Raw genomic sequence first — 18,032 nt, forward strand, 5'->3', positions numbered from 1 at the left:
TTGGATATTCCCGACGCCAGGACAAAATGCAGCAAAGAAGAAAGGTATTCACATCTCACCCTCTCCCTTCCTTTTTGCTCCTTGACCTGAGATGTTGGCATGTGGGGAAAGATGCAGAAGTGCACTCTTTAAGGTTTTGTTCAAGTGTCTTTTTATTTGAATAAGATGAGTATAATTCAAAAACAATGAAGTAGGAGGTAACCTTTCGACCCCAAACTTTGAGAAGTTGAAAGTTAGTTCTATTTCTTCCTGCAGATGTGCACTGCATAAATTGAATATCCACCTCCAACCCTGCCCCCCTTTTCCGCTATGAGCTCAATTATCCTCTCTTGAATGCATTGATAATCAGTTCCTGTGCCCCACTTTCTCTTGAGATGTGGTGGGTTCTCTCAACTTTGAAAAGTGAAGCCTGGGCCATAACCCCACAAGGCATAGGCGGCTAATTTCAAATCTATTTGCACATCTTATTTCAGCCACCAATATATCATCACAGCCACATTTCCGCTTGGTCCCAGTGACGTTTGTGACAGGGGGGAAGATCGACTGTGAGTTAGCGTGATCAGACTAATGACAGAGTGCCACTTTGCAGGGGGACGGACATGAATGCAGAGCTAGCAAGTAATATAATCTAGCCGCCACATAGAGATTTGTGAACTCATCCCGGTGTCAGATATATTAATAACTTCTTACTCGAGCAGTTTGGCAGCAAGTGCACATCAAGAATTCATCTCATGCTCCTTTAGACTTCCATCCACAAGACACTTTGGTAGGATTAGATCCATTTGCACAACTCCCGCCTTTTAAGATGTCCATCTTTAAATTCAGTGTTAGGATTCTGCTTGTCTCATCACCTCTGCTCCACTCCATCGTCCCTTCATGGCACCAAATCTAGATCGTAAGGTTTTGCTAGCTTTGGCGCTGTCTTTCTCTGCCATTTTACTCTTCTATGCCAGCTATGTTAAAGGAATACTCTACTCAATTCAATTAGCTCTTTTCTACTAAAAAGTATTTGTTTGTCTGTAATTAACTTAAATACGTATTTTTATGTAAAATTATTACTGTTAACTCTTTCATGACTGCCACATCCATTTTGTGCACTAACGTTTTGCCACTTGCTGATCACTGAAAATGACATGTACTCAGATTTCAGGTTCCGACCAATCAACGCTCCGCTTGCAAATGTCACATGTCAGAACCCAGGACAGAGCTCTGAGATTTGAGCATATTTATATATATATATATAAATATATATATATATATATATATATATATATATATATATATATATATATATATATATATATATATATATATATATATAATATATATATATATATATATATATATATATATATATACATATCTAATATATGTATCTAATATATATATATATATATATATATATATATATATATATATATATATATATATATATATATATATATATATTTATTTTTTTGCTACAGAAAATTTACGAATAAATATCCCGTTAAGGCAAACAGTTGGCCTTTGTGTTGATAATGCTTAATATGTTATATCATGTTAAAGGGGTCATCCAGATACACGTTACTAGCAAAATATTGTGATGCTAGGCTAACACACCTACAGGAAGGCAAACACAGGAGCACATATGAATCTTTCACTGTTTTGGGACTTCGTCTAAGGTTTTTCAAATGTGTCTGAGGTCGTCTCCCACAGCAAACACACTCACGCATGCATTTGTAATCATGTAATTGTCCAACATACCTTGGTAAAAGGAGGATTTAACATTTGGGATGAGCTAAGAGGTATATTACAAGCTCAATTATTAGAGGGTGATAGGAGTCATGTCCATACTGGTTGTGACATTGTATTCATCAAAAGAAGTTCTGCTGCATCTTTCCTCCATCTACCATATAATTTTTTCTTTGTGTTTTGCTTCATACAAATGGAAGCTGTGGGTTCCTCCCTGGCTTTTTATGACCTCTGTCTGTCTCACTCATTCACCCACTCTCTTTGCTTCCCTTGTGTGTCACTCATCCTCAGTCCCAGTTGCACTCCTCTGTTAGTGTGGCAGCGCGTCACTAAAGTACAAATGCAGCTAGATTGTCTCTGTCTTCGGTGCTGATTTGGTTGCTGGTTTTATTCGCTGCAGCATCTCTGCCCCAAATCAAGCTCCTCTCTGTATATTTCTATGCCTCCAGTCTCTTGTTTTATTGCTCTCAGGCAGATAGCAGTGGCAAAATAGAATCTAAAAATAATTGTTAACCAGGCATCTGTGAAACTGAATTTTGAACTAAATCCAATACGTTTTTGCCTGAACATGATCTTATTTGACCCTAATGACAGTACATATTTTTACAGGATGCAATCACATCAGTGTGAATCCTAGAGAGAAGTTTATATCTGAAATTACATTACAAAAATTATCTGATACATTGCTACTTTTTCATCTTTTCCTCCCCATATCTCATGTTTACAGTTGCAGTCCAAGGTCACTTTTCATGACTCAGAATTTGTTGCTGGATGCAAAATAATAAAACAATATCAGTAAATGCATTGACAACCACGTAAGTGGTTGTACTCTGATCCATTGGCCATCAATTCAAAATGTAATGGTATCACTATTGAGTCTTTAAACTCAATTACACTATAGAATGCTCCATCGAATAATCAGCACCCCCCATGCACCCCCTCGGGAAAAAAAAAAAATTAAGAGATTGTTTTTTGTTTTGTTTTATCTGATTAATTAAATAATTTTAACAAGTCAACAATTTAAACGTTTAGTCAAGAGTAATGAATGGCTCTAAAATAGAAAATTTTACACTTACTATGGGATCACTATTTTTTAAATCACACTCATGGGTAATCAGTATCAGAATCGGCAGCACAAAACTCTGATTGAAATCAGCTAGAGTTGTAAGCTTGTTGCACAAGATGCAAGAAAGCCCATAGCTTTCATTTCAAATCCTAACAGCGTACAAGGAGAAGTGAAAGCAGGTTAATGATATGGAAATGAAATAAGAAAGTGTGACAGTGTGATTCATAGCTTATTAAATTATTTTCTTTCTTTCCCCTTCTTTTTGCTTCACTGACTGACTCCCATCGCTTAATGCAGTTTAAATGAGTTAGGTTAGTAGAGCAATTTTAATAAGTCCTAGGGTTGATGCTAATTATCAACTCAAGTGTTTAAGGCACTCAAAGAAAGTATGTTTACGACAGATCTCGTCTGCAGAAGCTGCCAGGGGTCTTATTGCATTTTCAAACGTGAGGACCTGAGCTGTGGATATTAATTTAGAGGATCTTCGGGGAGTTTCTCCCAGCCCCAGGAAAGGAAATGACTTTAAATAGTGTGCTTAATGATATGGCTATCTACTTCACAGAGAGGAGACACTGCTTAAGTAGAGTCCAGGGGAGAGGCACGAGCAGTCTGATTGTATTTGGGCTTGGCCTGGTTACTTCTGGCACCACCCACTATATTTTGTATCGATTTAATTTTACTTGTGTGTTCCCTTTTCTCAGATCAGTCTGTATTGTTTCAATTCCATGCAATCTTTCATCAGAAGCCCCTGGGTGCCTGGGATGGATGTTTGTATGAATGATTGATCATCTTTGTGTACTCTGCAACTGGCTGGCGCCCAGTTTTGGATGCAATTAAGATAATGGATGGTTAAGATAATGGATGTGCTCAAGGCTCAGATAACGACCATCACTTGACCAAACCCAGGAAACAGGTGAGCGCTAAGTCAGTGTTACCTGAGACTTGAGCGTGTTTGACATCATTTGTAGTTGACAGCAAGTGGCAACGTGTTTCTAAAGGTAACGATTGTGCTTGAAAAATATTTTAGTTATCAAACTAATCATAGACCCAATATTGATATTAACCCTTTGATGCTGATAATGGCTAAACAAGTTTAGTATCCCTTTAACAAATGAAAGGAGCATTTGCTTTTGATCCGTGTGGTCTTAAGAAAAAGTTTACTCATTGAGATCTATATTTGTTATGCCGTAGCATGGTGGGTGAGGAGGGGAAAGGTGTGTTGACGGAGTTGGACCCAAAAATGCTGGGAAGTCGGAAACCAGGTTGCGCTAAAAAACATACCACTTTAATATAAAGATAACAGAAAGAAACAAAAGTCAACAACAGAAAACAGAGTGACAAATCAAAAGCCCATGTATAAACATACGGTAAAATGCTCAAACACAAAAACTGAAGTAAGCAACATAACAATATTATTGCAAGCGACTGTAGGCAATTATACACAGTTAGACACATAGTCAGATATATTTACAATGACCCATAGAGAACTGAAAGGAAACTGGAAACTATGAATGCACTTACAACAAACAAGACAACACGGAACACCTGGACAAGAAACAATTGAAAAAGTGCGCTGATTGGCCAACGTAAGGGAAGAAGGTTAATGCAGACAGGTGGACACAATCACACCGGCAAGGGCAAACACGAGGGGAACCAAACATGAACTAAACACTTGACCCATACCCCCCCAACTCAAAACCCCAGAAAAGCCCAAAACCGAAAAGAACAGAAAGCCCTGATACCCACTCATAACAAACAAGACAAGACATGACAATATTGAATCTACTTTATGTCTTTAATGGGGTCTAAGTTTGAACTATGATTCTCAGGTTGTTTTATTTTTTAAAATCTGAATTATCTAAATGTTTTTTAGGAACATTTCATTAAAAAGAAAAATTCTAACTTAGACGTACGTGAATTTATAAATAAATCATAAATTCAAAGGTATGACGATAGGGTAATGTTGTTTTGTCTGCTTCTGTTTAGAATTAACTCCCAACAACAGTTATCAATTGTCATCTTGCAGCAAGGGACCTTCTCTGATGCTGTCTTACTTGGCAGCATTGCCATCTATATTATTAGCTTTATAGACCTGCTTTTCCAACACGAACAGATGCAGAGTATGTCCGAAAATATGCTCGTTATGGGTCGAGGGGGCAGAGTTGTATCTGCGTTGTCATAAAGTGCAACCGGGGGTGCGGCCATGTCTTCGTGAACTAGGGGCCTTCAATTGAAATTGAACTGTCTGGTCAGCTGCTCCCAAACACGTCCGAGCCCATTTGTTCTCAGCTTCACCCACTCATGTGTGCGCATTACAGTTTGCAATCACCACGGAGATATTCATAAAAATAACTTGTGAGTGGGAGTGCTATCTTTTCAATGGAGCAGTTACTCTTTTATTTTTATGTCTCAGGGGGAAGATATTTTTCCGCGCAGTTATGAATTAAAAGCTTTAGGGTTGACGTAAACTCTAACTCATGCTTTTTTATGTCAGTGTGTACTGTAGATGTTGCACTTGTTCATTTTTTATGTCTTACCATATAAGGAAGCAATTGTTTGTCCATTCCTGGATGCAACAAAGAGAGCGATCCAACATCTGTGAGCATCATCATTCTCCATTACTACACCAGTGCTTTTAGATCTCTGGGGAAGCTCTCATTTTTCTTTTTGATTTCTCTCCATTTGGGTTTTGAGAGACGGGCAAAGATGTGTTGGCCTGGTCCACATGCTCTCAAGTTCATTAGCACTTGAGAAAAGAAAAGGAGGGTGTGGTTGTAAAAGGAATGACAAAAACAAGCAGTGTTGTGACAGTCAGCAGCTGGCGTTGACAGGCTCTGCGTGTTGTGTGCACGTGTGTATGCGTGGTGTGCATAATGGAGACAGATTGTCCCGTGATTGTTCATTTTGGGGCTCGCCTCGGCTCACAATGGTATTGACGGCATCTGCATGGAAATGGAAAATGAATGACGTGCCACCAAATGCCCCACTTCATTTCCCCCTCAAGATATCTGCTACTGATCCAGTGCAAACAGACTCAAAAGTCGCCATGTTTTATTTATTAGCAAAGTGTGGCCTGAGCAACAACAACAACAAAAAGCTAATTTGAATGCTAATGTTTAGGAAAGTGCTGAGCGATTTCCAGGTGAGTGTGCAGTCAAATGAACACATTTGACATTGCTGTGAGTCAGTGCTAAATAATGTGTGCTGACAAATGAGGGCTTGCACTGTGCGCTGTAGCGTTTGCACCCGTCTGTACATTCTTGAACGTACGTCGTAGCCGCTTGCTGTGTGCTTGGCGTGATGCCGCCATAAGCTCTAGTGCTAGCCGGCGCAACGTTTGACCTTCATGCTTGTGACCTGTGCCTTTGTGTAACAGCTTGGCATGCTCAGCCCACATTTAACTTACTCCCTTGCGTGTTTGGTCCACAGGTCACGATCTATTAGCGGAGCCTCCTCAGGCCTCACTACCAGCCCGCTCAACAGCCCACGGGTAAGTCAAGTCCTTCTATACCCTTACAAATACACACGTATGTAACACAACACCTTTGACCCAGTCCTCGGGTTTTTCTGTAGCTGCTTCCCCTGTGGAATGACCACCTAACTGCTGCTGATCTTTTCTTATCCTTGTCTGAGTCAGCAAGAGAAAATAATGGACGGTCGGTCATTAGGGCTCCACCGCAGCACCTCCTGACCTTTAACCAGCCGTTTAACTAATATCACCAATTTTACTGCAAATGTCACATTGTTATGCTGTTGCTTGAATTTGTCATATAATTTTATTATTTTCTCTCACTCAATTGTGTAGTGACTCAATGCTCGATTCGGTATCATTTATGGAGTGCTACCAAGAACATGTTGAGCAACGTTTTCTCTCGAAAACAAAAGCATCTCCTCGTTCCCATCCTCTCGGCTTATAACAGCTTACTCTGTTTTCGGCGGCCTTAGCTCGTGGAAATCCAGCTCAAGAAATTATTTACAAAATCCTACTTTTGCAGCTTGGATCGGATAGACTAGCAGCCAATGTATCCAGCTGACTAACCTTGAGAAGGCTCGGGGTTATCAAGGATCCTCAAACAAGCTCTTCACGCAACAGCTCATCTGAAAGGGAAATTGATTTCTAAGGCCAGATAAATCTGAGCTATTCTTTCCATATAATTCAAATTTTTTTCCCTATGTGGCTGCAGTTTCAAGGTTACAAATCAATAATAGATCAAGCGTCTTCGTGGTCTATATTAAGATTTGTCTTCTCAGCCTGCTTATTTTTTTCCATATGTGACCATTGGTTATTCTCTTGTGACAACACACAGTTTGTTTATTTTTTTATGTGTATTTTGTTGGACTTTGTGTGCATCTTTGCTTGCTCAGCTAATACTCTTGTTCCCATATCACATTGCTTTGTTTTCTCACTGCCTGCTCTTTTCTCCTTTTTGTTTCCAATCTTGTGCATGCACTTTTCATTCACGTCTTTGGCGTCTGGCTGTTTGGTGGTTGTATTTTCTTTATTCCATTTTTTCTACTTCTTCATCTATATGTTTTGAATCAAAAAGCCCGTTAGAAAGTTTGGGGTTCCACCTCAATCCCCCGATTTACCCAAATCCCCAAACACAAGCCCCAGTCCATCCCCTGAGCCGCATCCAAATCGTTCAGGTCCTCGTATGTCTACACCTAACTCGCTGGCCCCGAGCACCGAGGCCTTGCAGACAACCCTTAACAAGACTCAGACGCTTCCAACCAAGCCTAAACTTGCGCCCAAGCCTCTTCACGCGACACGATCCAACCCGCTCCCTGAAGCCTCGTTAGATACAGCAGCCTTGTCGGAGTCCTCGGCTTCCTGCCATATCCCATCACACCCTCCATCTGCCTCTGTGCCCCCCACTCCCAACTCCCCCCTTTCACCAACCTCCCCAAGCCCTGTTGCTTCAGTCCTAAACAGTCCCCAAGTTCGTCGCTCCCATTTCGCCGCCAACCCCCAACTCTCTGTGCCCTTCTACCCGGTGGTACCTCACACCCCCATCAGGCTGCACCACTTTCACCCCGTGACACCCATGCCTTCTTCATATGCTGACCATCCACCTAAATCTATCCCCCTTATACAGGTTACCCCCCACCCTTCCCCTCGAGGCAGTCCTTTACCCACCCCTAAGGGCACCCCGGTGCACACGCCCAAGGACAGCCCGGCTGGGACTCCCACCCCGACACCACCCCCGAGCCCCTCCATTGGCGGGATGCCATGGAGGACGCGCCTCAATTCCATCAAAAACAGTTTCCTGGGCTCGCCGCGCTTTCACCGCAGGAAACTCCAAGGTTTGCGTATGGTTATGTTTTACTTTTTATTTTTTTTTTTTTCTACCCTAAAAAGTATAATGTGTTCACAGTTCCTACACAAGAAGAGATGTCCAGCCTCACACCAGAGTCTTCCCCAGAGTGAGTAAAGGTTTCATTTTTACAGGCTCAATTATATATACCTCAAAGCTTTCTTCAGACCTGCACATGGCAGTTTAAAATCATTATGATTAAGAATTTTCCCACTAAGCTTCTTGCATTGACTGCCAGTCTTTAGCCAGAGGTGGCTGGTTATGAAGAATGGCGGGCTGCCTGTGTTGGAACAACTCAGCCTCTGAAGGCTGCTAAGGGTGCAAAACCTTTGACCAACTTGTGTATGCTTGCCTGGTTGGCTGGCAGGCCTTTTCGAAACTTCAAGGTGTTTTGGAGTTTATTGCAGCCAAACATCAGCATTATATGTCTGCTCAGTGACTGGATTAAAACAAACAAACAAAATAATACACATACTTAGCTACTGGTCTCATTTTTGCTTCTCCGGTGGTTGTGCCCTGCTAAAACAATTTTTGGCCCTGTGTAACTGGGCCACCATTAATGTGAGAGGATTCCGCTCACTGTTCGCTTCACATGCATCAAATACTGTATATATGTACTGTATACATTATTATTAGTAGTATTAGTATTATTATTATTATTATTGGCGGCACAAAGATTTCTTGTCTTCTTTCCCCACAGACTTGCCAAAAAATCCTGGTTTGGTAACTTTATCAGCCTGGAAAAAGAGGAGCAGATCTTCATTGTCATCAGGGACAAGCCTCTCAGCTCCATCAAGGCCGACATTGTTCAAGCATTTCTCTCGGTAATCTTCATCAGATGTATTATATTTTTTCCTTGTCCACCCTATTTAATCTAAACCAGGGCTTTTTAACTTGGGTTTGATCAAACACTAAGCGTTCGGTAGGTCCGACTCAGTGGTTCCGTGAAGCCTCGGCTGCGGGGGTCAATAAACACCCGACTCAATCAATCAATTCGTGATGAGATACCCCGCTTGGCCATCACTGACTGCGGATGAACCCATTACATTGCTTGGCCAATCAATGCTGTGGGGAATTTAGTGTGCTCAGTAGTCAAGAGGTGACTGACATTGTAGTACGCTCTGTTATTTCTTTTTTAATATTTTAATCCATATTTTGTGGCGGAAAAAAGAAAACGCTTAACCCTGGAATTGTTCCACCATTTGTTGCAACATATCTCTGCGAACAACCCTTTGCAAAGATGCCGAACATAAAAACAAAGAAAAGGAACAGGCTTTGTTGTGAAAAATGATTTGAATGGCCTTTTCCAAGGTGAAGTCACGCATATCTGAACTGGTGTCTCAAAGACAACAGCAGAAGGCACACTGATTTGCAGCTATGTCATTTGTCATGAGTGCATGCACTGTTGGCTTTGTTCTTACATGGTTCATTTTGTGCACCAGTAAAAACAACATATGCCTATGTCTTGAATTTGAAAAATAATCCTTTTATTTTTCACTAGAGAACGGTTCGGTTGATGTGCATATGAAACTTTTGGGGTTCAGTACCTCCAACAAGGTTGCTGTTTTGCTTTTCGGGGTTTGGCTAAGCGTTTCTCATCTTTAATTTCAGCCAAAGATTTTGAGTTTGGTGCATTCTTAGTCCTCATCTCCTACTTCTGTAATGTGTCAAAGTTATTAACCACTTTTCATTAGAATTTAGAGGGCCCCTATCATGGAAATTCAACCTCTTTGTCAGAGAAATCTCAGAAAATTACCTTTTAACCATGTTAGAATGTTAATTTATCACCCTAAACACCCCCAAATTGTTATTGTGTTTCATTGATGCATTTCTAATAATTCCTTGCTTATTCTGCGCTCTCACCACCGGGCAGCTATAAATGGCTTGCAGGAGGCAATATGGTGGTAAATGGCCCTTTTACCAACCCTCTACCGCATCCTTAAATACATGCCCTTGTTATCGGAGTAGACGTTCAAGTTTTTTACTTTCATTTTCTTTCCAGGCCAAGTTGGCCAAGTAAACAGACACGTTTTGTTAATTAGTTACAAAGTTTTGCTGTAGATAATGTCCAAGTTGTGAACTTGTGTTAGGAGCACACAGCCGGACAATCAACCATGTAGTACAATTTTTAGCTGGACTTTTTATGAGTAGTGGTTTGCTGAGGGGACCCATTTGATCGGAAAAATGGGTGTTATTGTATGTCGTCTCTTGATACGTATTTTGCTTTGTTGGCTGTCCAGTTTTGTTGAAAGTAAACACCTGCTTTTGGCTTCTTCATTTATTCCGCCTCTGACGCATATTATTGATCGTTGCAACATTAGCTTTTGTGTTGTTACTATTTTGTTATTTCCGGTGAACTTTCAGTGTCATGAAGGGGGTGGAGCAGCTAATTGGTGAGAGGCACGGCTTCAGTCAATGAGGCATTTCACTTCCTGGTTAGAAGTGTCAGTACCCCAAAAAAGATCATTTAAAAAAAAAAAAAATAATCACCAATGTGCCAAATGTAATTTATATGCATATATAAAATTGTGGAGAGTATTAAATATCATGATTGCCCTTTAAGAGTAGTGGCAAAAATTTACTGTGCAGGAAAGGCCTTAGAAAACATAGATACATTTTCTTTACCAATCATCTTCATTTAGGTCACAAGTAAAGTCAGTGACGGGCCATAAATTCCAACCCTGGGCCTTCAGTCTTCAGTGATGTCATATTTATTTCTACCTAATAAACTGTACCTCATAATATCATCAATATGACATGAGGGCTTGAGAATCCAAACAGAAAGGTCAATGTCCAGATCTAAATCCTATAGAAAATCTGTGGAAAGATCTGAAAATTGCTGTGCACAAACACTCTCTCATCAAACTTTAAGGAACTTTAGCTGTTTTGTAAGTTATGAGTTTTGAATTTTTGAACATTTTTATATAAAATATGATTTGTATTCCATTTCACAATTGTGTCCCACATGGTGGGGATTCGTCGCAAATTTTTATCTCTATATTTGAGGCTCAAAATGTAGTACAATGTCAAAATGTTATGAGGGCAAAACTTTTGTGAGACGCTGTTGCTGAAATATGATTGGATAAAATGTTTTTAACTAACTTTAAATATATAGCATTGGCACGGCACTGCAAAAAATAAAAATAAAAAAATAAGCGTACGTAACGTCATCCAGAGAACAGAGCAGGGAGTATTTTAGTATGTTTAGGCCAGCAGAGAAGGCCTTGCTGCCCCCCAAGGCTCACTACTGAGTGAACAGAGTCCGTTCCTGTTCCCTCACTGAGGCAGGTTACATAGAGAACATAAAAGACAACATTTTACATTGACATCTATGGACAATTAATAGTCTTCAATCAACCAAACGTGCATCTTTTTACAATATGGGGAGAAGCCATAATATGCAAGCATAGGGACAGTATGTAAACATTACACAGAAAGGCGAGATTTGAACCACCGACCTCAGCACTATAATGCAAATAGCTAATCGCTCCTCATGATGCTTCCTCTTTGAAATTTTACGATGTGTCATATTATTAAACATAACTGAAACATGTTTATATTTTTAAGGGGCATTTTAGAACGCCTTTAGAAATAAACAATAAACGTGATGATAACATATTTAGAAATCAGTAACCATTTTTGTATTGCTTTGTCTCCATCTGAAGCACCTAAACATAAATACAGCAACCTAATGCCGTGTCTAAGATGTGCACACTGCAGTGTCACAGTCTACTGCCTCGACTTGGCTGCAGTGGACCTTGCTGTCCGTAGTCTCTTCTCTGATAAAAACTTGTCTGGATACGGTGGCCAACCGCCACTTCTACTCCTGCTCCTCCGTGCTTTTTTCTTTTCTTATTTTTTCCTCTCTCGCTCCGGCTAATTTGTTCTATGTATTGAGGCAGAGCAGAGCAGCAAGTGCTGTGCAATGGGGAAAAAAAGAGGTTGTGTTCTCTCACATCACCCTCCTGTGCCTTGCAGTTGTGGCAGTGGTAACTCTATTGGCTGACTTTCTAATAGCAAGCCGGATATGCGTCTCATGAGTGTGGCGGGCCCAAGGTCTGCTAACATGTTTCAGATTTATGTTGCAATTCAACCAACTGCTTGTGTTCATCGCTTCTATTTTCCCCCTGACTGGAGGTCAATACAAAAACTGCATTTGTGATTCTTCTCTCCAGTGGATTCTCAGTTTTACGCAGAGAACGTATATTTGTGTCACTGTTGTGTGTATGAATAGAATGAAAACCCAGCTATATGTAGAAATGCGGGTAGCATTAGCGTGTCATACAAAAGCACGGCACAATGTAGTTGAGCATGCAATGTGTGTGAATGAACAGCACCTCCGTTCACCTAAGTTGCATTATAACAAAGTCACCGAATAAATGCAAGCAAGCAGGGCCTGCTTTGTGAGGTCAATGTCAAAAACGTTACCCCCTCCCTAGAGGTAGCTATTATCCCTCCCGGGCTGGGCTGTGGTATTCCCGACAGGAGATTGGCACCCGCATCAGTGGAATTATAGCTTGAAGCGCACTCACATTAATGGAATGTCAACACATCCACAGCACTACGATGGAACGGCACAATTTTTACAACTCACCTGTTCATTGGGCATACAAATTCATTTTAGGAGGAGAGTGCAATGTTGTTGGATGACTGAAGACTGCATTAGCTTAAGTCCCTCACATGCACGGCTGCCCCCCAAGGTATTAATCTCCCTCGAGTTTGGCTCTGGCTCATATTTTATGGAGATTGTTTCATTGAGGGTTGCCATTTTTATCTTGTGTGTGAAAAATTCAACTTGGACACTTTTCTATATTTAATTCCGTCACTCATCTTTTCTTTTTGAAATTCTTTATATCTTGGCTTCCAGATCCCAAGCCTGAGTCACAGCGTCATTTCACAGACCAGTTTCCGAGCAGAATACAAGTCATCGGCCGGCCCGACAGTCTTCCAGAAGCCGGTCAAGTTTCAGGTGGACATTACCTACACGGAGAGCACAGCTGCCACCAAGGAGAATGGCATCTACTCTGTCACCTTCACCCTGCTCTCAGGTAAGGAAGGATGCTCCTGCATGGTTATTTAATTAGCAGGGAATTGGATACAATTTCATATAAAGTGTATTGCAAAATCATTTTCCCCAATTACTGTCTATTTACCAATTCCTGTTTATTTAGTATTATATACACGGAGAGAATGGGCTGCCCGCCTATGATGATGCATCCAAACATCTGTCAAACGTTGTGATAAGACCAGTCAATGCTTCAAAAGAAACTGCATTTCAACTTTTTTGGCTGACTTTTGACTTGACTTAGGATGTCAGCACACCGCTGTTTGCAAGTTAGAAAGGTTATTATGTTCCTGCTTAATACATAGTGAAAAGCAAAACTGAGAAGGGGTGATGAGAAAAGACCCCACATGCTATGCTAAGATAACATAAGTAGTGTGTCAAAAAGGGCCATCTGCGATCCATTTAACTTGACTGTTTGGCTGGAACTGCGTTTAAGTGAAGAATATCCAACTTCGAGCAGCAAAATAGGGCAATGTCTGGAATACATTTCATTGAGTCAGGATGGTCTTCTGCGCTATCGAAAAACGTACCAGAAAGACAGCTGATCGGGAGCGGTATGCACACACTTATTAATCAAGCCAGTGATGTTTGTGAGTGACATTTTAGTCCGTTTTCTCCCATTTTATCCACTGCAAGATGGTGTTGATGGCAACAAAAGCACTCAATATTAGGCTTTGGCGCCTGATCAAAGCAGCAGCCTTCCATCTCTGCCCTGCCCGTCTCACCAATCAGCGCACATTTTCTCTGTGTGGCAGATCAGTTTTACCATTTTCATTGCGCGATTCCAAATCGGAGGCACTTTCTAGCTCAAATAAATATCAATGTTGGCCCATCTTCTCTTGACTTTCGTCAGAATAGTCCATTTTAGCAATGGCAACACCAATCTGGCATAACACTGGGTGGGTCAAGGAATGGTACTGTCAACGACTTGACTCCAAAATGGCCATTCTTTCTATAATTAGGGTCATTTTGAGCGAACTATTTTGGAAAAGAGACATACAAATTGTGACACCAGCTATTTATCAAACCTATTGCACCCATTACCCATCAAGCCCTCAATTTGGGATCTCCATAGATACATTTTATACATAATCATTCTTCTCTCATGAAGGACTACATAAATCAAATAATTTTAATGTTGTGAGGCTGAAATCAGAAGAATTGGACAATTTTAAGTAAAACAACGAAACGATTACTTGATAATTAAAATAGTTGTTGATTAACCATTTTTTTGTAGATTAATCAATTAGCTTTATTCCAGTCCTCAAAATGGTGTTAATGCAAATCCTCAACGGTCAGTTACCAACTGCCATACAAAGGAAAAAGGACAAGCCATTTCATGTAAATACAAATTGTTGACCAAAAGACATTATCTTGGCAACCATGTCAAAGCGTCCTTGAGCAAGACACTGAACCCTCATTTTCTCCCAGTGGAGCCAGCAGCGCCCTTGACTGGCAGCAATTGCTGTTTATAATGTGTATGTGAATGGATGAATGTGAGCCTTTGAACACCATATGATGTTGAAAGCGCTGTTTAAGTGCACTCAAGTTAGCTTTTTTTAGCAGAGGTCAAAAAATAAAAGCCTTACTGTCAAAACTGAGATAGATTATCTTTTTTAAGGCCACATTTTTGATGCATTATTTTTAAAATCTCATTTTGTAGATTGAACTTGCTGTGGCCAGTGATTGTATCTAGCAAACATCGGCGAGGTTATCAGATGAGCTGCCAAAGATTTTTCCTGTAGCACACAATGGCACATACACGCACACACACAAGCCCTCATACGCACATCGAGTGAGATTAACATCAATTTGAACACTTTCAAAACAAATGCGTTTTAAGAATACCTAACTTCTTGGAATATAGCTCATGACAAACCTGTTCTGAGTAAACACATCATATTATGTATTGATACTTCTCAACACATTTATTAACTTGACTGCTCTTTTAGGTTAGTAAATAACGTGGTCAACTTTCTGATGCCTGGAAAGACGTCACTAGTGTTTTTGTGAAACAGATACACATTTTTACTTACCACTCACATGTGTTTATTTTGGTCTCTTTTCCTTTTCTTGCACTGATTGCTATGTTGGCAGTTTTTGTTTGTGTGTGTGTGTCAGTGTTTGACAAACCAGCAAGCTATCATATGTGCCCATCTGGGAAACTCCCAAATCCTGACCTGTCCATTGCAGCATACATGGAGGTCCATTTACAGTATGTTATGGACCAACATCAGCAGTCTCTCAAGGCCAGTAAGGGGCCCTGTGTGAGAGAGATCCCTGACATCTTGTCGTTGCAGCATGCTATTGTTTTGTCATTGATATGGCCAAATGTCAGCCGTCTCTCGGGACACCCTTGAGCTGTGTTGCCCTGGGCAATTCCCCAGCTTGCGCCGTCTCTGCCTCTCAGTAACATACTGCTCTCACTATTTGCTCCTCCTCTGTGCGCACTGGCCCAGCAGTTGGCAGGAGGCCAGTGTATGTTTCCAAAGTCAGCTGAGATAGACTCAAGCACAAGCGCGTTTTGTCTAAACTGTGTGTTGTACCTCTGGTTTGCGCCTCTGTGTTCGTAGGACCCAGTCGGCGCTTCAAAAGGGTAGTGGAGACCATTCAGAGCCAGTTGTTAAGCACACATGACCAGCCTGGTGTCCAGCAGCTGTCCGGTGAGTGGACTCCCCTTTTTGCACCCCATCATCTCACCCTACCTCACCCTCACCTCAGCATCACTCTCCAAGCCATGCGCTCGGTTTTGCACGCTTGCCTAGCAGCATTCTCCCAGGGTGAAAACATTCTCTGGTCATGAAAATTACAGGGGAGGTATGGAAAGGCCATTCGCATTCTTATGGAGGCTTTGTCACCATGGCAACACCACAGCGACACCGGACTCGGGCAAACGAGCTGTGCGCTTCGCTCCCAAGTAGATGATTGGAGAGCATGTTGTGCTCCACATGGGATTTGTCGTTCTCTGTGTCTCATTAGTGAAATGATTCTGAGTAGCTGGATATGATTCGTTATGTTTTCTCAACACAGAAGCGGTCTTCTCTCTCAGCTTCTCTCTTGAACGGGGGTGGGGGGTTTCGTTTGACATCCTTTGGCAATGGCGCCCCCTGCTGGGCATACCCAATCCATTTTGTACCAGTATTTTGCACCATTATTTCACAGCCGGTGTTGAGCCAAGACTCAGTTGACCAGATTTTCAAAATTAAAAACTAGGACACAACAAGTTAGCTGAAAGTTAAATATGCAGTTAATTCTCACCATGAACAATTTATAACATATTTAATGATCATCGCTAGTCTATCTTGTGTTAATAGCTAACAGACTCAGAGACAGATGAAAACAAGAACAAACTGTAAATAACACAGATTGCACTCTTTTGATTGAAACTGTGATTCATTTCGCACTCTAGCTATTCTTTTTTTTATTTATTATGTATTTTATTTATTGTCCATATGATTGATATGCACCAGATGAAGTGGTATTCCCAATTCCGTTGTATACCCCTGTACAATGATAGTAAAGGCATTCTATTCTATTCTATTCTATTCTATTCTCTTCTATTCAAATGCTAAAAGCTATCTTAGATGATAGTTCTATAGCATGAAACTGGGCAAAGCACTCGCCATGGACCAACTTTTTTTTTCCTTTCTGGTGTTGAACCAGTGAGGTAAAAGTTGTATCCCCTGTTGTATCAACTTGATTTGACACTAGACTGTTCTGATTTCTGTTTGTCCCACCAAAAAATTAAAAACAAAACAGAACAAAAAAACAATAATAATAATGTTTCCATGTACCCTTTGTGATGTGCACATGAACTAGCTTTTTGTTGCATTGATTTAGTATTCCTATTGACATTTGAGATGTCCTACTGTGCGAGTGGTCCTTGAATGCATCCGTAATCAACTGCTTGAGTCAGTACAGTAATTGCTTATTTTCCCTTCTGTGCGGGAATATGAGCACTTTTTTTCTCATGTGACCGAAAATCAATTGGCACAACATACCATTAAGAATGTGCCGCCAGAATGCTCAAGTCACTAGGATCTGACTTTATTTCCCATGAACACTTTATTAGACATGGAAGTCATTCTAGTTTTGGTATGACGTGAATGTGAAAGCAAACAGTTTAAATGTATTTTTGCTATGATATACTGTTTTCGTAAAACTGCCGAGACTGTCCTGGTTGAAAACGGGATATCTGGCCACCCTAGCCAAGACACATATTTCATATTAGAAGATCGCGGCAAAAACATTGGACTCTGTAATTTTAATTTATTTCTTTTTTATTTCAGAGGCAAAGCTCAGTAATGTTAGTTATAATCAGCTGTACACGTAGTGACTACCCGCTTATGTGGTCACCCTTGTGTTGTCTAATCCTTTCTGCTAAAGCAATTCATGGCGAATACTTTTTCATGTGTGATACGTTCTGTAATCTGCAACCGCGCGGTCACAATACGCCATTTAATTGGCTCAGCAGTCATGGGCAGCAGTAAGGATTAGCTGTGATATTTAAAATGTGCCTCTAATTATTAAACTACAAGGGCCTTGGTTCAAATGAGAGTCACTTTTGTAAGATCGTGTTCAACAATTACAAGCAGTAGAAACATGTCCTGAGCTTGATGGTGCAGCTGTTGCAAAAAAAAAATAAAGGGCTTGGCTGCACCTTGGATGTGTTAGTCCAAGATTTATCGAAATGACTTAACGTCTTAATGAGGTCAATATGCACAGAGCAGTAATTCAAATTTATATTAAACTCACTCCCGTTAGGCTCCTAACACACCTTGAGACTGAGCTTCCTCACCGTGGGGCCTTTAAAATGAGATCATTGCCGTTAAGAAGTGGATTTGCGCGTCAT

The 18,032-nt window shown here is 40.7% G+C and overlaps 1 protein-coding gene across 3 annotated transcripts in view; it reads left to right on the plus strand.

The window, feature by feature from the left end:
- Positions 1-18,032, plus strand: part of brsk2a (BR serine/threonine kinase 2a) — a 182,387-nt gene that overhangs the window by 160,368 nt on the left and 3,987 nt on the right. For 2 of the 3 annotated variants that reach the window (XM_088417585.1, XM_088417586.1), the window contains exons 13-18: positions 6,230-6,290; positions 7,348-8,104; positions 8,176-8,224; positions 8,816-8,939; positions 12,983-13,163; positions 15,754-15,843. In XM_088417585.1, coding sequence (XP_088273711.1) covers positions 6,230-6,290; positions 7,348-8,104; positions 8,176-8,224; positions 8,816-8,939; positions 12,983-13,163; positions 15,754-15,843 — 1,262 coding nt within the window. The remainder of the gene's footprint in view (positions 1-6,229; positions 6,291-7,347; positions 8,105-8,175; positions 8,225-8,815; positions 8,940-12,982; positions 13,164-15,753; positions 15,844-18,032) is intronic. The other variant, XM_088417587.1, reaches the window with a different exon arrangement.

The sequence above is a fragment of the Hippichthys cyanospilos genome, chromosome 6 (assembly GCF_059441005.1).
Source record: "Hippichthys cyanospilos isolate Australia breed blue-spotted pipefish chromosome 6, RoL_Hcya_1.0, whole genome shotgun sequence".
Lineage (NCBI taxonomy): Eukaryota > Metazoa > Chordata > Actinopteri > Syngnathiformes > Syngnathidae > Hippichthys > Hippichthys cyanospilos.